Below are 19,920 nucleotides of genomic sequence, written 5' to 3'. Positions count from 1 at the left end.
CTGGTAGAGGAATTCACCTTTTAGCAGGACAATAACCTAAATCCCAAAGTTGCTTACCAGGAAGACTGTGAATGTTCTTGAGTGGCCAAGTTACAGTTTTGACTTAAACCTGCTTGAAAATATAACGCCAAGACTTGAAAATTTCTAGAGCTTGAAGAAAAAAAGGATGGGCAAATATTGCACAATTTGAAGACCTTCCCAAGAAGACAGCTGTAATCAATGCCAAAGATGTTTCTAACATATTGACTCAGGGAGCTGAATATTTGCGCAAAGAGCATATTTTAGTGATACCATTTTATTTACACAGTGTTTTTTTTATTTTATTTTTTAGATTGTTGACAATGAAATACATTTGAATCCCACTTTAACACAAAATGTGAAGACATCCAAGGGGTCTGAACACTTTGGCAAGACGCTGTAAATCCCTGAGGAAGTAGAAGCTGTAGCCTCTTCAAACAACAACACAGTATAATATTTTATTAATTTACTTGAGGCTTCTGTAGGACACTTAGGTTCTGTTTGAGCAAACATGATAACTCTGTTAGATGATCACAGTGGGGGCAATCATCACATTAAACCAAGCGAGTGATGAAATATTCTCAGGGGACTACACTAGGTAGCTTCCCCCCGGAGGGAAATATAGATACAGACCTGAGACTCCATCTCTCCCGGAGTTCATTAGAATAGATCCAAATCGCCTTGTGTACTGGCGTGTCCCTAGCAAACACTCCTGGATGTATTTGTCAGGTCTTTTGGGGGTCTGATCCTGGTAGTGTTGTGGTTGATGTAACTCTATAATGAAAGAGAAGAGGGCCCTTGTTTTCTCTCCTGTACTGCTATTGGAAATTGGATGACGCTTATCCAAAACCAGTGCTGATCTTGGATCAGGTATACCCCTTCCCATGTAATGTAATTAGTTGTGATCTAAAAGGCAAACCTGATCCGAAATCAGCACTCCTACTCTGAGACGCTTGATACATACAGCCCTGACCTCTGGGTAAAGGGATCACTTTGACCCATGGACCTGCCTCTGGATTGGAATCACATTTTGGTTTGAGTCATTTTGGATTTGACTCACACTTGCTGGAGAAGTGTAATCTCTTAGCTTTGGCATTGTTATCATGCCTTTTCACAGCACTACAAAGAACAACCCCAGAGTGGGTTGTCAGAATGCACACATACAAGCACTAGATACCGAGCATAACAATTAAAGGGCCAAATGAAAGGCTTTTATCTTGTTTTTCTCTCATGCAAATGTACCATTCTGTCCATTTCTCCTCACAAAAGGACTGGAATAAAGAAGGAAATTCACAGTCTTTTTCTTGGTGTTATTCAATCTCTTTCTCACCGCCACACTCACTCTCCTCCTTTCTCAGGCTAAAGGGTGATCTTGCCTATAATTACAAGGGGCCAAGGACAAAGGATGACATCGTAGAATTCGCCAACAGGGTAGCAGGGTAAGTCTTAGGACTCTTACCATATGCGCTGTTGCTTCAACATCTCTTATGGATGATATAAATGAGTACATAATCCCTTATGTAAGTCTATATGAATAGATATGATCAGACAAAAATGACTATACATGCCCTGAATACTGTGGTCTTCTAAACAGGACATTATGCTTGTATGGGCTACACATAGGACATTACGCTGTATGGGAACTCTATACAACAAATGTCTCCCCCTTAGAATGCAGTGAATTTCCAGGGCGCAGTGGTCTAGGGCACTGCATCGCAGTGCTAGCTGTGCCACCAGAGACTCTGGGTTCGCGCCCAGGCTCTGTTGCAGCCGGCACGACCGGGAGGTCCATGGGGCGACGCGCAATTGGCCTAGCGTCGTCCGGGTTTGGCCGGGTAGGGATATTCTTGTCTCATCGTGCACTATCGACTCCTGTGGCGGGCCGGGTGCAGTGCACAGTGTTTCCTCCGACACATTGGTGCGGCTGGCTTCCGGGTTGGATGCGCGCTGTGTTAAGAAGCAGTGCGGCTTGGTTGGGTTGTGTTTCGGAGGACACATGGCTTTCAACCTTTGTCTCTCCCGGATCCCGTACGGGAGTTGTAGCGATGAGACAAGATAGATACTAACAATTGGATGGGGAGAAAAAGGGGGTGCAATTTTTTTTTTTTATGTTAAAAATAATGCAGTGAATTTCCACCCTAGCCCTTTAAAGTCTCTTCAAATGCCAGTCAACAGCTTAGCCTGAGGGGATTCCTCTCTCTCGGGAAAATCCAAACTAGACCCATGATGACTGATCAGTCGGAATGGTGGGTCAAAGACCTGACTGTGTTTTCACCTCTGACTGCATGCTTCTGCGATGTTCACTAGATGGCACCACAACCATACACATTAAACTAGAGTTCAACTAGAAAATGAAACATGGCCGTGTTCAGTAGGCAGTCCGTAGCAATAAATAAACGAGTGTTCTAATATGAAATGTTCAGGTTAGTTCCTCTCTGTTTCACTTTGTTTGTAAAAGTTTTTCTCAACTTCAGGCAATTTTAACTAATGGCAAACACATTATCTTATAATCCAAACTATAGTGTTTCTGTTTGTGTGCATGTCTTCTGTCCTCTTCAGGCCGGCAGTCCGAGCGCTTCCAAGCAAGCAGATGTTTGACCATATGATGAAGAGACATGACGTGCTCTTTGTATACTTCGGCGGGGAGTCTCCTCTCAAGGTAGGTGCTCTGGAGCTTTCTCTGGTCCAGACAGAGCATAACCTCCAAGTGTGGGGTGAGAGTGTTAACAATATGTAGCAATATAATATGTGTGAAGTTGTTTTGACCCAATACCTTCAGAAAAATACCCAAATCAACTAACATTTATGTTAAGTAATTCGGTGCATGAAATCATAGTAGGATTCATATTCTCCCAGTGTGATCATGGGAATTTGTTAACGATACATTTATTCCAGTCAGTTCAAGTAGATTGTTTGCCATTCAGAGGTGTAAAAAGAAATTGGAATTCTTGGTTGGAGCTCTCACATAGTACACATTATATAGTAAGACGATCCATACTACATTGGCGTATTGGTTAGCTACCATCCTGATTTAACTGTGCTTTCTGAGTAATTCGATATGCATTCCCCCCCACATGTTTATCACTTCTCTGTGGGTCTGAAATGTTATCTTAACATCCAATCAATGCCACTGAAAGCTGTCATGGCATTTAGCTAGAATTTATTGATTGGACCATAAAGCTTCTTCCCACACCGCTGCTGCCAAGCGCTCTCAGAGTGAGGAAAGGCCCATTTATACAACGTGCTAGATGACCTTGATAAATGTCCCAAACCAAGTTAACACAGAGGGCAATTCTCAGGGAAGAAGAAGCTTGCAACTTGTGTTTTCTCGTTTGCAGGAGAAGTATATCGACATGGCTGCGGAGCTGATTGTGTATACATACTTCTTCTCTGCGTCTGAAGACGTCTTACCAGAGGTAACGGCCTTGAGAATGTGGCATGTCCCCTGGCTCTTCAGCTAGGTTGTTTCCCCACATAACATTTCAGAGAGGACAACTTATCAACGGCGCATTTGAAAGTTTCATTCTCATCACTTTTCTAATGAGGGATTTCTTGTGATTTTGATCATTGTTTTAGTCGTATAGCTAGCTAGACGAACACAAGGCAGCACCCACAAGTGAAAGTCCAGGAGTGCTGCTGTGACATTCTCCATGCAGTATGATATGGTAAATGCCATAGGGACAGTGAAGCCTGCGAGCATGCTGCTTTTGCAGGTTTATTTGGCATGAGGTCCACAGTTTGCTAGGATGGCTTACCGCCAATAGGACTGCTGTCTCGTATGGTTCAGGTGCCCATAAATTAAGAAAGTACGGGATGATTTATGGAATTCGCTTTGAATGATGTGTTTTTATGTGTTTTCACCATCCAGTCAGTGACTTTGCCAGAGCTTCCATCGGTCGTAGTCTTCAAGGACGGGGCCTACTTTACCTATGATGGTAAGTAATCTGGTCGGGGCTACAGGGCTGGAGTGGTGGGTGATACGCTTGAGTAATATTTTGTTTGTGCTTTCCGAATTGTTTTCTAATTTTCTGTTTTAACTGCCTATGGCTTGTCATAAAATGTTCTCTTGGAGTAACTATGTGTGATATCGGCCTTTGAGGACCATCTTCTCCCTAGAAAGGAGGTCAGTCTAATTTGGGCAAGGCAAGGGTGCCATTTTCTCCTTTGTTCCCCCCTCTCCTCCCCCTCTCCTCCCCCTCTACTAGCCTTGTTTGCTCAGGCTTTGTTTCTCCAGTCTTAAACCAGAGTGTCTGTTCTTTCATCTTTCATCCGGCTTCACCACACTGCCTTTTGAAGTGGTGACTCCTCCATTATAAAGCGGTTCGGCTCTTCCCACTATCGCCTCTGTGGTCAGGCCAGTGATGTCGTGGTGGTGGCTTTCTCTGGGCAGACACAGAGCAGGCAAAGGAACAGGGAAGGGGGAGGGATGGATGGGTGGATGGTGGATATAACTGATTGGGCGTGGGATGGTGGGAGACCACAGTGCAGTCCAGAGGAACCAGGGTGGGCTGGGCTTCCATCTGGGACTGACTGACTGACTCGGCCATGTCTGAGTCAGAGCTGCGCAGTAAAGTCGGAAAGAATTATATGCTATAGCCACCAATACAGTTCAGAGCCCCCTCAGCGTATGAGCACCAGCTCGCCACATTCTTGCATCACTTCCTCTATACCGCCACCGAGCGTTTCGGGAGGGAGGCGAAAACGGAAGGGCAGTGCGTCCAGGCACAGGCCGACAACAAAGGGGCCCCAGTAGTGTATGTTGGGGAGGTTAGGCGCTCTGTGAAGGGCCCGCAGAACAAAATCCATCCCCTGGTTTGGCTCTGGTCCAGCCTGGCATTGGATGTCTGTCTGTTCCACCTGGCTGTTCCAAAATGGGGGCTTCCGGCACCAGAAGTCCAGCAGGAGGCGGTCTCCACAGCGGACGGTCACCACGAAAATACCACACTCCAGCGAGTCCTCTAGGACCCTGATAACGAGGATGTTCTGTATGGCTTGCATCGCCATGGTTACTGCCGGAGATAAGCTAGGGAAATCAGAGCCGGAGCAACAAGATATGACAGATGATTAGCTTTTTTCTGAACATGCAGCTTGGTTATCTCACTCCACTGGAAAACATAAGTGGTTCTGGGATAGATAACATATTTTTATTACTTAAGTTTAAAAAATATATATATTTTACATTCTACACTTCATCTTTAGACATTTGTAAACAGAGGGGGTAGACAGGCAAGTGGGAGAACAGTAGAATTGTATCCCGGTCTCCGGTGGGGAACCGTTACTCTGATACTGAGAGTGTTACTGCAAGACCACAGGCTCTGCACAATGAAAAGGATTTAGAAGGCTGTTACTTCAAGATCAACAGTAGCACATAATCCAACAGTAAAATTGGAATGGTAAAATCTCATTTTGATTGGTAAACACATCTCATAGTGCTTCTAAGAGAAATGCTCTAGTCGGTATAATGACCTAAAAGTCTTCCAATAATACCTTGTATTTAGTCGGTGTGATGCATATTTTACCTGAATCCTCCTCAGCATGGTCCCTGGTTTGGGAGTCCTGCCATTGGTGCTCTGCTCTGGGCTGTGCTCTGCCTAATAGGCGAGTTCCTCTAATGTAGCAGAGCAGCCACTGAAATTATGTTCACATTCTCTCTGGTGCTCTATGACACATTTTTACTGCATGTGTTGGGCTACTTCCCAAATGGCACCCTATTATCTATGTAGTGCATAGGGTCCTGGTCAAAACTAGTGCACTATATAGGGAATAGGGTACATTTTGGGACATACACACAATATCTCCCCTCCACCACATATGCAAGTTACTATCATCGCCAGACGGTCAGAATTTGCATTGAACATAGGGACATTTACATGCAATCAGCTCATTCAAATATACATTTACATTTAAGTCATTTTGCAGACGCTCTTATCCAGAGCGACTTACAAATTGGTGCATTCACCTTATGACATCCAGTGGAACAGCCACTTTACAATAGTGCATCTAAATATTTTAAGGGGGGGGGGGGTGAGAAGGATTACTTTATCCTATCCTAAGTATTCCTTAAAGAGGTGGGGTTTCAGGTGTCTCCGGAAGGTGGTGATTGACTCCGCTGTCCTGGCGTCGTGAGGGAGTTTGTTCCACCATTGGGGAGCCAGAGCAGCGAACAGTTTTAACTGGGCTGAGCGGGAACTGTACTTCCTCAGTGGTAGGGAGGCGAGCAGGCCAGAGGTGGATGAACGCAGTGCCCTTATTTGGGTGTAGGGCCTGATCAGAGCCTGGAGGTACTGAGGTGCCGTTCCCCTCACAGCTCCGTAGGCAAGCACCATGGTCTTATATGAGACTAGTACGTCACCATTTACTGTATATTCTAGTTGTGTTATGAATAGCTGTGGGGTTTAGCTTGGACACGTATATTGGCTTGCTTTTGTGATAATTCCAGTGTCTATTTGTACATGTATAGTGTTTTGTGTTAATTCCTGTTTGCACACTCATTGCCAGAATTTGAAATGGTCAACAACAGAACACCCCTTCAGTATTCCCACACCTCAGTTTTAGTGTTGTCCAAATACGGCAGCCCCACTTTGTGTAAACACTATTTGACGTAATGTCACAAAGCTCTGATCGGCTTGCTGCACAGAACAAACAACCTAGCAGTCCATTTTGGAGCATGAACGCTCCCACAGAATACAAGTACTAATAATTATTTTCATTTTACAGAATAATCTGTGCATAAAATAAAAATGGGAAAAAATTGACACGAGACATGGCAACTGACACAAAGAACACAGCTGACGCTACAATGACACCAAGGAGCACAGCTATCGACCAAGCCTTCCTAAAGAGAAAGGTCCCCCAAGGAGCAGAGCTTGGTCCTGGGGGCTTGGCAGGCTATCACTTGACCCGAGTGTGGGGTTAATGGGGGAGAGCAGTTTAAGATAAGGAGGCCATAAATACATAGGACAGTCAGCAGGAGGGTTTTGATTTCAATCTGAAATTAGACTGGGAGCCAGTACAGAGATGCCAGTATGGGGGTGATGTGATGGTGTTTCTGCACTCTCATCAGGATCCTGGCAGTGTAGTTCTGGATGTTTTGGAGCTTCTGGAGCCTCCCGCCAGGGATCCCAATGAGTGCGTTGCAATAGTCCAGCCTTGAGGAGATAAAGGCATGGTTGAGCTTCTCTGCATCAGACTGAGTGTGGGTGGGATGGAGTTTGGCAATGTTCTTGAGGTGATGGAATTAGGCTTTACACAGTTGTTTGATGTGGTTGTCAAAGGTCAGTGAGGAATCAAGCTTTACACACAGTTTGGAGGTGTGTTATTGGCGAGTTACCTGGTAGGGGTTGCTGTTCAGTTGCTTCATCCATCCCTTTATCTCAAAGCAGGTGTTCAGGCGGCACATGCATCATAGGGACTTGGGGCAGTTTTTACTGACAGCTGAGCAGTGGTGTAAATAACTTTAAGTAAAAAATAATTGAACGTGCTACTTACATCTGGAAAAAAAAAATCTGTACTTTACTCTTTTTTGACAACTTTTACTTTTACTCCTCTACATTCCTAAAGAAAATAATGTACTTTTTACTTCATACATTTTCCCTGACACCCAAAAGTACTTGTTTCATTTTTAATGCTTAGCAGGACATGAAAATGGCCCCATTCACGCACTTATCAAGAGAACATCCCAGTTCATCCCTACGTCCTCTAATCTGGCGAACTCACTAAACACAAATTCTTTGTTGTAAATTATGTCTTGAGTGTTGGAGTGTGACCGTGGCTATCCGTAAAAAAAAAAAACACGAAAATCTTTCCATCTGGTTTGCTTAATATAAGGAATTTGAAATTATTTATACTTTTACTTTTGATACTTAAGTATATTTTAGCAATTACATTTACTTTTGATACTTAAGTATATTTAAAATGAAAGACTTTTACTCAAGTAGTATTTTACTGGGTGACTTATCTTTACTTTTATGCAAGTATGAGAATTGGGTACTTTTTCCACCACTGCAGCTGGGTGTCATCAGCATAGCAGTGGAATGAGATTCCATGCAGGGTAATGAAACGACCGAGGGGGATTGGTCCATGAACTGATCCTTGTGGGACACCGCACAGTTGGTGTGGTGGGTCCGGGACTTGGACACATACTCAATCCTGTCTGGGTGGAACTAGTTCAGAGCTGGTGGTCCAGATATTCCGATGGTGTCCCGGAGGAATTCCAGGAGGATGGGGTGGTCGACAGCGTCAAACGCTGCTCTCAAGTCCAGGAGGATCAGGAGACGCGGAGTGCCTGCATCAGCTGCCATCAGCAGGTTGTTGTTGACCCTGAGTAGGGCTGTTTCAGTACTGTAGTGTTGGCTGGAAACCTGACTGGAACTTCTCAAACAGGATATTCTGAATGAGATGGTCCTGGCGCTGTACAGACACCACTTTTTCCAACACCTTGGAGAGAAAGGGTAGGTTGGGTATTGGCCTGTTATTGGTTAGCACTTCTGGGTCTATCTAAGGTGGGCTTCTTCAGAAGACCGCTGATGACAGTGGTCTTAAATGCAGGTGGGACACTGCCAGTTTGGAGGGAGTGGTTAACAATATGGGTTATCAGTGCAGGGATACATGGCTGGAGCAGGGCTTTTGGAATAGGATCCAAGGTACAGGAGTAGGTTTTCATTAATACCTCCCTGGGTCAATGAAACAGGAGAGGGGCTGAGGTGGCGTTCGTGGAGGGTCGAGGGCAGGAGGAGACGGAATAGTAGAGCAGGAGATGAAAGATTTGATGTTGCTAAGCTTTGTTTAAAAAATAAAAAGTAAATGAAGCTGTTACACTGCTCTTCTGCTGTCTCCATCTGGGACTGGGTTTTCAAAAGATTGTTTATGGTGGGAAACCGGTGCTTTGAGTTTCCAGGATTTTTATTGATGAGGTTGGAGTAGAACGTTGACCGCGCCTCTTTCATGGCCTTGGAATAGGCTGTATGGTGCTCTTGAAAGGCCCATTTGTGGACAATGAAGTCTTGAAGATTTGGGCTGGTTTTCAAATCCGAACAATTAGCTAGTTGATTAAAGGAGTTGATAAAAATAAACTAACTTGTTGGTAAAAAATAAACGTGTTCAATACTTGATTAGCTATAAAAAAATATATATATATTAAAAACAATGCACATAATATGAACAAATAAAACAAATAGTTACGGATACATTAGCAGGAGTAAACTACACAGGCTGCCATGGCAACCAAAAAGGACAGGGGTTCATCCATTTTTAACCTCCTAAGTGCTCCGATTTGGAAGTTTGACAAAGTTCTACCCGACTTTGATAATGTTACAGCCTGTATATATTGTACAGGAGAGTTTTTTAATCTTACATAAAGTCTGTGTTCAGTGAAAGATAATGGGCTGCATGCTAGACTTGAACATGGTTATAATGAAGACCGAAATAGACGCTAGACAGTAGGGGTACTAGTTTGTTCTTCTCTCTGTCTCCAGCCTTTTGACATCTTTTTTTCCTTTTCCCTTGTTAAAGCTGAGCTCATATATTGCATACTGTTAATGAGATCATATCAACAATGTCTCGCTTGGCTGTACATGGAACATTTCAGCAGTTTTATGCTTATATAGCCAGTTATGTGGTGCGGTTTATGGTATTACAGCCTGGAAGCCCTGCATAAAGGCAAGATTCGTTTGCAAATGTTTCAGTGGGAGTACGTCAGTGAGGTGCGACGAATGAATGGGTTTATATGAATGTGTTGGATAGATAACCTGCTCTTAAGGACGACAGAACATCGGTAATGATCAAATCAAAGTTTATTTGTCACGTGCGCCGAATACAACAGGTAGACCTTACAGTGAAATGCTTACTTACAGCCTCTTACCAATGGTGCGGGGGGAAAAACGTGTGTGTGTGTGGGTAAGTAAAGAAATAAAACAATAGTAAAAAGACATTTGAAAAAAGAGTAGCAAGGCTATATACAGACACCTGTTAGTCAGGCTTATTGAGGTAGTATGTACATGTAGGTATCGTTAAAGTGACTATGCATATATGATGAACAGAGAGTAGCAGAAGTGTAAAAGAGGGGGGGTTGGGGGTGGGGTGGCACACAATACAAATAGTCTGGGTAACCATTTGGTTACCTGTTCAGGAATAGGCTTTGTTGTGCCCTCTTCACGACTGTCTTGGTGTGTTTGGACCATTCTAGTTTGTTGTTGATGTGGACACCAAGGAATTTGAAGCTCTCAACCTGCTCCACTACAACCCCACCGATGAGAATGGGGACGTGCTCAGTGCTCCTTTTCCCGTAGTCCACAATCATCTCCATTGTCTTGGTTACGTTGAGGGATAGGTTGTTATTCTGGCACCACCCGGCCAGATCTCTGGCATCCTCCCTATAGGCTGTCTTGTCGGTGATCAGGCCTACCCCTGTTGTATCGTCAGCAAACTTAATGATGGTGTTGGAGTCGTGCCTTGGCATGCAGTCGTGGGTGAACAGGGAGTAGGGAGGGGAGGGGACTGAGCACACACCCCTGGGGAGCTCCAGTGTTGAGGATCAGCGTGGCAGATGTGTTGTTACCTACCCTCACCACCTGGGGGCGGCCTGTCAGGAAGTCCAGGATCCAGTTGCAAAGGGAGGTGTTTAGTCCCAGGATCCTTAGCTTGGTGATGAGCTTTGAGGAGACTATGGTGTTGAACACTGAGCTGTAGTCAATGAACAGCATTCTCACATAGGTATTCCTTTTGTCCAGGTGTGAAAGGGCAGTGTGGAGTGCAATAGAGATATCATCATCTGTGGATCTGTTTGGGCGGTATGCAAATTGGATTGGGTCTAGGGTTTCTGGGATAATGGTGTTGATGTGAGCCATGACCAGCCTTTCAAAGCACTTCATGACTATGGACGTGAGTGCTACGGGTCTGTAGTCATTTAGGCAGGTTGCCTTTGTGTTCTTGGGCACAGGGACTATGGTGGTCTGCTTGAAGCATGTTGGAATTACAGACTCAATCAGGGACATGTTGAAAATGTCGGTGAAGACACCTGTCAGTTGGCAGCACATGCCCGGAGCACACGTCCTGGTAATCCGTCTGGCCCCGCAGCCTTGTGTATGTTGACCTGTTTAAAGGTTTTACTCACGTCGGCTAAGGAGAGCGTGATCACACAGTCGTCCGGAACAGCTGATGCTCTCATGCATGCCTCAGTGTTGCTTGCCTCGAAGTGATTTAGCTTGTCTGGTAGGCTCGTGTCACTGGACAGCTCGCGGCTGTGCTTCCCTTTGTAGTCTGTAATAGTTTGCAAGCCCTGCCACATCCGTCGAGCGTCTGAGCCGGTGTAGTATGATTAAATCTTAGCCCTGTATTGACGCTTTGCCTGTTTGATGGTTCGTCGCAGGGCATAGCGTGATTTCTTGTAAGCTTCCGGGCTAGAGTCCCGCACCTTGAAAGCGGCGGCTCTACCCTTTAGCTCAGTGCGAATGTTGACTGTAATCCATGGCTTCTGGTTGGGGTATGTACGTACAGTCACTGTGGGGACGACGTCCTCAATGCACTTGTTGATAAAGCCAGTGACTGATGTGGTGTATTCCTCAATGTCATCAGAAGAATCCCGGAACATGCTCCAGTCTGTGACAGCAAAGCAGTCCTGTAGTTTAGCATCTGCTTCATCTGACCATTTTTTTATAGACCGAGTCACTGGTACTTACTGCTTTAATTTTTGCTTGTAAGCAGGAATCAGGAGGATAGAGTTGTGGTCGGATTTACCAAATGGAGGGTGAGGGAGAGCTTTGTACGCGTCTCTGTGTGTGGAGTGCAGGTGATCTAGAATTTATTTCCCTCTGGTTGCACATTTAACATGTTGATAGAGATTTGGTAGAACTGCATTAAAGAGATTAAAGAGATTAAGTTTCCCTGCATTAAAGTCTCCGGCCACTAGGAGCGCCGCCTCTGGGTGAGTGGTTTCCTGTTTGCTTATTTCCTTATACAGCTGACTGAGTGCGGTCTTAGTGCCAGCATCTGTCTGTGGTGGTAAATAAACAGCCACGAAAAGTATAGCTGAGAACTCTCTAGGCAAGTACTGTGGTCTGCAGTTTATCACAATATACTCTACTTCAGGCGAGACTGCCTTAGATTTCGCGCACCAGCTGTTGTTTATAAATATGCACAGGCCGCCCCCCTTCTCGTCTTACCGGAAGGTGCTGTTCTATCCTGCCGGGGCAGCGCGTATCCCGCTAGCTGAATATCCATGTCGTCATTCAGCCACGATTCCGTGAAGCATAGGATATTACAGTTTGATGTCCCGTTGGTGGGATATTCGTGATCTTACCTCGTCTAGTTTATTGTCCAATGATTGCACGTTGGTGTGTAATATTGATGGTAACGGCAGCTTTCCTAGTTGTCTTGTCCGGGTCCGGACGAGGCATCGCTTCCTTTTGCGAATAATTGTGATGTCTGTCCTGTGGGGTGTTTGGAGAATATTGTGTGAGTCCTGCTTGTTGTTGTTGTTGAAGAAGTCTTTGTCTAATCCGAGGTGAGTGATCGCTGTTCTGATATCCAGAAGCTCTTTGTCTAATCCGAGGTGAGTGATCGCTGTTCTGATATCCAGAAGCTCTTTTCTGCCGTAAGATACGGTTAATAATTTACAAATATTGTGAAAAACCCCACATAATAGCACAATTGGTTAGGAGACCGTAAAACGGAGGCCATTCCCTCCGGTGCCATTTTTTTTGTTGATTCCTTTTTCCCTCTATGGCAAGGAAGCATGCACTGTACACTGATACCAACATTTTTACAAACAATACGATACTAGGCCACGTATCACGACACCAAGTAGTAACGTGATACCACGGTGGGGGGAAAATCAGTGGCCAAGCATCCTGTTCTCCCACCCACCCCGGACGCTTGTTCACGTTACAACACATTGAATTTGACTTCATACTGTTCAGTATATAATGGAATACTGCATAGAATGGCTGATTTGCTCATATTTGCAAAGGTCTTCCCGGAATATTCATTAGTGGAGGCTGGTGAAGGGAGGATGGCTCATAGTAATGACTGGAACGGCGCAAATGGAAAGGCATCAAACATATAGAAACCATGTGTTTGATGGAGCCCGTCCTCCCCTATTAAGGTTCCACCAACCTCCTGTGATATACATTCATAAGGACCTGCATGTCAGTAAGGGGAAAACACCTCATGAAACCTTCTTTACTCTTCAGTTAACACAGACACATGCACACACTCTCCCTCTCTTCCTCTCTCTGTCTCCCTCACTCTCATAAACACACACCACTCTTTCTCCCACAAACACACACTGCTCCCAACTTTTGAAACGTTAGGCACCAAACTGAATTTAAGGAGCATCAGAAAGAAATAGATTGTTCTAGATAGTTTAGGCTTACATTAGCCCTAAATGAATCCTACCTTTTGAAGCAGACCCTTTTCCTTTCTTCCTGTGCCAATCAAATTTGCCTAAACCTACTGTCAAATGACCAGGTTGTTAGCTAGCTAGTTAACATTACTGAACAACATTGTTTGCTATCACACCAATATTTAGCGACTCGGGATTACTTTAATTAAAACGGCCCACGTTACGGTTTGTGAAATGATATAAAAAGGCATCTGGGGTAATATGGGTATTATTATGTTTTTTATCATTTAGGCTAGGAGACAGCCGTTTTCTTTGCTCTAAAGCTGCGAGTAGTATTGCCTGTCGCCAAGTGGTGCTCCATTTTCCCCACTGACACTCTGAGGCTGCATGACAGTGAACTTGCAAAGTCCACTCAGACTGGTCTGTGCTCTTGGTTATAACAGGCAATTCAATTATACAATGTATCAAAATTGCTCGCTTTGCACACTGCTCCAATGTAACAAATGTACAAATCTAACAACAGAAGACTGATCTGGGTCTGCATCCCCGCTCGGCTAAATTATTTACAAAAAAAACTGCCGGAGGAATAGACCCGCGTGAAGAGAGGACGGAGAGAAGCAGGTGAGTTCAGGCATTTATTGTGATATGGCCACTGCAGAAGTCAGGATATTTATGCTTCGCAGAGCTGTTTTTTTTCTTCAAATACATTGTTAATTGAACCTTTATTTAACTAGGCAAGTCGGTTAAGAACAAATTCTTATTTTACAATGACTGCCGACCCCGGCCAAACCCTCCCTTAACCCGGAAGACACTGAGTCATTTGTGCGCCGCCATATGGCCTGTTGAGCATAGCTGTTGTCAAGGAAATTACTTTGTGTTATATATGACCTCCCGCCCCCACCTACCATCAACCAATCATGCCAATCATGTCCAAAAATTGGGAGGTGCACAGCGGTGCGGTACACAGTAAAATTTGACCTCTGCATGCCTCCGGAGGCTCCACAATTGTGTCACACCCTCCATACGGAGCCACTGACTATGTTTTAGAATCGAGCATAAATTGGCTCTGAGGGGTCGGGCATGTAGGGGATGCGTCTGGCTGATTACAGCTGCCACGTGATAAGCGCTTATAAGTGAAGTGGATATTATTGGATCTGTGCATGCAAGAGACTAGTGACTTGCTTAAATTCAACTGAATTCCGAAGACAAAATTGACTTAATAAACATTTTATAACAGCGCCAACCGGTTCTTTAGATCGGTAGGGCTGAAAAACTTGGTAGTAATCATATGAAAATCAAATTGTATTGGTCACACACATATTTAGCAGATTTATTGCGGGTGTAGCGAAATACTTATATTTTGAAATGTTGGTATCATAAGTATCATGGTGTTTTGGTACCGTGGTATTACCGTGGTACTGGTATACCGTACAACACTGCACACCATTTGCTGTCGTGTGCCCTGCCTGTCATATCATTTGCTAGCAACACGGTAACCATGCTCTCCTTTGCTGATGTTCATGCCAGATATCATTATCATCTGGTCTGTGGATGTTGCCAAGCTATCCTAACCCATCTTTTGGCTTGTTGTGCTCTCTCTTACCGTGTGAGTGACATAGCCCTGGTAGTCAGGCCCTTAACACAAGCCTCCTCTCCTTTTCAGTCTGCTTTGTCTCAGAGGGCCAATCCACCATTAACCTTCCTTTACCAGGCATATGTCACACCTGCATCTCACTTTCAAACTAAATACGCTGGCTTATCACCCTCCCTTGACCCCTCCTTATTTGTGAAACTCAGTCTGACAGGCTCGTGTTGGTGTATGTGGAGATTGCAGGGCTCGACCCAGGCAGAGACGAGCGCTAGGCTCGAGCTAATTTGTTTCAAGGTGAACGAGGCCCAGTCAGACTGCTGGACTCAGCGTGGTTCCTACCCTCCCTCCCTCCCACTGCTTCAGTAGGGAGGGAGAATAAACTTTCAAGCTGCCGCCTGCCCACCTGCTGTCTATAAAGGCCAAGCAGCTGTGGAGAGAACTTTCTGGAATGCCAGTCTACCCACATCTGACTCAGTGCTGTGAAGAACAACTTCTTGCTAAGACTACATATAACCTACTGTACAGTATGTAACGGCAAAGAGATGACTTACCGTTGCATACAGTATATTCAGCCAAAGCTTAGCTTTTGACTACGTGAGGAGAACTTGCATTAGCATTGTATGACCATGATGGTCCATAAGTTTATTACAGGTATTATGGTTGGGTGGTCAACTCATATCTCCTATAGGAGGGAGTCCTACTAATAGCTTATTATAAATGTGTTCACACCTACAGCATTATTTTTATTCTTTAGCCAGCCGGTGTTACCCAACGAGGTCTTGTTAACTTAACATTTCATAATGTAATCTTGTACATCAATCATTTCATCCGGTGCCCGTGTGCTGCTTCTTTCTCTGGGAGAACAGTGTAGTCAAGCTTGGCTCTGCTTCCCCGTTGCTCACTGTCGCTAGTGGCAGATGGCGATACGGTATTTTCCGTTCAAACGCCTGTTCCACATGTCAAGGTAAAAAAAAAAACTTGCAGCGCTGTTTGACATGTCATATTTCACAATAATGCCTTGTGATCTGGAGGACGGCCTTTTGCATCCTCCCAAAGGTCCAAATGTGTAGTCTGTACCCTTACCGATTATCATGGACAGTAAAGATTTGAAAGACACATTACCAGGCAAGTCCTTTTTTCTATATTTACAACTTAGGTCAGCTATGTTGGCCTAGGGACTCTTGGGAAACCCAACTACCGAACCATCCAATGATGGGATTTATAAATAAATTATCTGGGTTCCCGAAAGGACTGATCTCTATAATGTATAATCTACTTTTGGAAAGCTCATATTCTGAGCTAGCCATTAAAATATGATCCACAGATCTAAGTGAATCTGAACAGCACTTTAACTGGAACAGAATATGGAACATTTTTACCTTGGCATCCCGTAATCCGAACCATCAAACATTTAACCTTTGTTCACAGACTGTATTTAACACCAAGGAAACATTTTACGATGAAATTGGCTCCAACTCTTACCTGTTCACTGTGTCCCTTCATATCAGCTAAGCACATTTCTTCATATGATGTTGGAGTGCCCTACAATTAAATGCTTCTGGGACAAAGTTACAACGTACATTTCAAAGTGCATGAATGTAAATATTACTGTGTTACTAAATGATGATGGCTCCTTGAATCTCTAAATCAATCAGAGAAGATTACTGCTGGCAGGCAGCACTGCCACAAAAAAAAGATGTTGGCTCTTAGATGGCAATCACCTTCCTCCCAATTCGCCAGTGGATACAGTTACAACATTAGAATTAACAACAGTGAGAATGATTGGTGTTAGTCAAGGAACAATTGCAGCCTGCACAAATGCACTACCGGTCAAAAGTTTTAGAACATCCCCATTTTTCAAGTTTTTACTGAAATTTAAGCAGTTAAAGTCCAGTGAATAACCTGAAATGGTACAAAGGTAAGCGCAAAACACCAGTCTCAACGTCAACAGGCGACTCCGGGATGTTGGCCTTCTAGGCAGAGTTCCTCTGTCCAGTGTCTGTTCTTTTGCCTATCTTCATCTTTTCTTTTCATTGGCCAGTCTGAGATATGGATTTTTCTTTGCCTAGAAGGCCAGCATCCTGGAGTCACCTCTTCACAATTGTCGTGTCTTTGGCTATGCCGGATTAAGTGATATGACATGCTATTCTATAAAATAATTTATTTGTAATTAATATTACCTGATTGAGCTAATCATGATCATCATCAACTAGAGAGTCGGGCACCACTAAATAATATTTATAGAGCTGTTATATTCCGAATAAACTCTTAAAGACCTAGTAATATTTTACATCGATTGCAGTCAATATTAATCGTCATCTTAATTCCGTCTCATCTGAAAGTTGTAAATTCTTGGTTATCTGCACGAACCCTGGCTAACAATTTGAATCAGGAATACAAAATTGGGTTTAATTATTAGTTTACTAAATACCTAATTAATCACAGAATTACACATACACATAATTAAATCATAACTTGATTACACATGACGTCATGAAGGAAAACGTCCCTAGCGGGCGGAACAGATATGACAGCTTGTTACACAAAAGAAAAGGAGCTGGGTTTGAGTGAAAGAGCGGGAAGACTGATGAACAAAGGGCGAAGCTGTGCTATCATAAATACAGTATCTCATACATTCTAAATTACCGCCCATTTGGAAAAGGAAAATGCAATAAATATTTACTCTGTGCTGCGCTTCAGTAGGTTGGTGGTAGATGGAAGGCCGTGTTGCCCAACCGAGTCCTTTTGAAGAATGTCTTTGCCGGTAAATTGACTCGTTGTAGTAACGTTGTGGTGTGGTAGACTGGATACTCTGTCTGTTCCTTCCTAACCCTCGTTTGCAGCAGCTGTTGCTAACTCAACGGCTAGGAGGTATCACTTCTGTAGTGAATAAGAGTTCAAAGTTCATACCATTTGCAACAAAAGCTCACGCTAATGTTGGCTTCGTTCTGTAGTTATTATCTGAACCATTCTGACATCGGACCGTTGTCCTAACGTCCTCGGAACAGGAGGTTATATTGCTTGATCCTAAGGGCTTATATAGGAAGGGAGAGGAGTGAGTGTTTGAAAAGGGAGGGCTACTGATTGAGCAGATCCCTATTTTATGAAAACCCAAATCTCACATTTTAGAAGCTAAAATCACATTTCATCCCATCATGAATAATTTCATATTCAAACATTTAAATTGAACAACAATTCCATGTGAATCCGATAACTCTGATGTGTAGACTTTCCACTGTAGAGTTTGTCATCTTATCATTGATGAGAATGTCTCAGATGACAACCGAACTGACATCATATTCATTAAGTACCACCGCATATATGTTCAATTGGTCAGATTACCAGAATATTGTTCATTTCCCCCCCACCTTCTGATGTTCCCAGAATCTCTATGTTAACCAAGGGTTTGCAAATGTAACATCTGTAGGGTAGAGAGAGGAAAAGGGGGGGAAGAGGTATTTATGACTGTCATAAACCAACGTCATGACACAGTTCACATTGAGACTGTTTTTTTGCATGTACTATTTAATGAAGCTACCATTTGAGATATTTTGAGACTTCTGTTTCTCAAACTAGCCAGTTTGCGCTGTTCTGTGAAGGGAGTAGTACACAGCATTGTACAAGATCTTCAGTTAGTTGGCAATTTCTCGCATGGAATAGCCTAAATTTCTCAGAACAACAATAGACTGATGAGTTTCAGAAGAAAGGTATTTGTTTCTGGTCATTTGGAGCCTGTAATCGAACCCACAAATGCTGCTGCTCCAGATACTCAACTAGTCTAAGTTTTATTGCTTCTTTAAATAGCACAACAGTTTTCAGCTGTGCTAACATAATTGCAAAAGGGTTTTGTAAAGATAAATTAGCCTTTTAAAATGATGAACTTGGATTAGCTAACACAATGTGCCATTGTAACACAGGAGTGATGGTTGCTGATAATGGGCCTCTGTACGCCTATATAGATATTCCATGAAAAATCTGCAGTTTCCAGCTACAATAGTAATTTACATTAACAATGTCTACACTGTATTTTTGACCAATTTTATGTTATTTTAACGGACAAAAAATTAGCTTTTCTTTCAAAAACAAGGACATTTCTAAGTGACCCCCAAACGTTTGAACTGTAATGTGCCTTAAAAGAAAAGAACAAGGCGGTAGACTTCAAATGATGTAATGGCCAGCACATCATGGAATGGCCAGCACAGTCTCCAGACTTAAACCCCATCGAGCTGGTTTAGGATGAACTGGGCAGAAGGGTGAAAGCAAAGCCACCTACAAGTGCAACACATTTGTGGGAACTTCTGCAACAGTGTTGGGAAGAACTTTCTGAACTATATTTGATTTCCGTTGTAGAAAGAATGTGTGTTCGGCTGTTATGTCTGCAAAAGGTGGCTACTTTGACGATAACATTTTGTTAAACTAAAAGATTCCCTGATTAATTTTCTGTTTCCAATTGTTTATTTGTTATATGCTTTCATTTCAGAGTACATTAAGAACTGAACTTTTGTAAAAACTATAAAAATGGAGGTGTTCTAAAACTTTTGACTGGTAGTGTATATACTCTGTAAGAATAATCTCAGCTGAAGCCCAGCAAAAATAATATATATGAATATGTATACAGTGCCATTTTGAAAGTATTCAGACTTTTTCCATATTTTGATGGTCACAGCCTTATTCTAAAACTGATTAAATAATCCCCACCCCATTAATCTACTCGCAATACCCCATAATGACAAAGCAAAAACAGGTTTTTGGAAATGTTTGCACATTTATGAAAAATGTACAACTTAAATATCACATTTACATAAGCATTCAGACCCTATATTCAGTATATTATTGAACCACCTTTCCAGTGATTACAGCCTCAAGTCTTCTTGGGTATGATGCTACAAGCTTGGCACACTTGTATTTGGGGGGTTTCTCACGTTCTTCTCTGCAGATCTTCTCAAGCTCTGTCAGGTTGGATGGGGGGAGC

At 43.4% G+C, this 19,920-nt stretch overlaps 1 protein-coding gene across 1 annotated transcript in view; it reads left to right on the top strand.

Annotated features, from left to right (window-relative positions):
• The window catches only part of tmx3b (thioredoxin related transmembrane protein 3b), a 66,180-nt gene that overhangs the window by 12,081 nt on the left and 34,179 nt on the right, over positions 1 to 19,920 (top strand). Inside the window, exons 6-9 of the mRNA XM_046356035.1 lie at positions 1,377 to 1,457; positions 2,578 to 2,677; positions 3,357 to 3,434; positions 3,887 to 3,953. Of these exons, the coding sequence (XP_046211991.1) occupies positions 1,377 to 1,457; positions 2,578 to 2,677; positions 3,357 to 3,434; positions 3,887 to 3,953 (326 nt within the window). The remainder of the gene's footprint in view (positions 1 to 1,376; positions 1,458 to 2,577; positions 2,678 to 3,356; positions 3,435 to 3,886; positions 3,954 to 19,920) is intronic.

The sequence above is a fragment of the Oncorhynchus gorbuscha genome, linkage group LG07 (genome assembly GCF_021184085.1).
Source record: "Oncorhynchus gorbuscha isolate QuinsamMale2020 ecotype Even-year linkage group LG07, OgorEven_v1.0, whole genome shotgun sequence".
NCBI classification, from domain to species: domain Eukaryota; kingdom Metazoa; phylum Chordata; class Actinopteri; order Salmoniformes; family Salmonidae; genus Oncorhynchus; species Oncorhynchus gorbuscha.
This window is presented reverse-complemented; position numbering and strand designations above follow the sequence as displayed.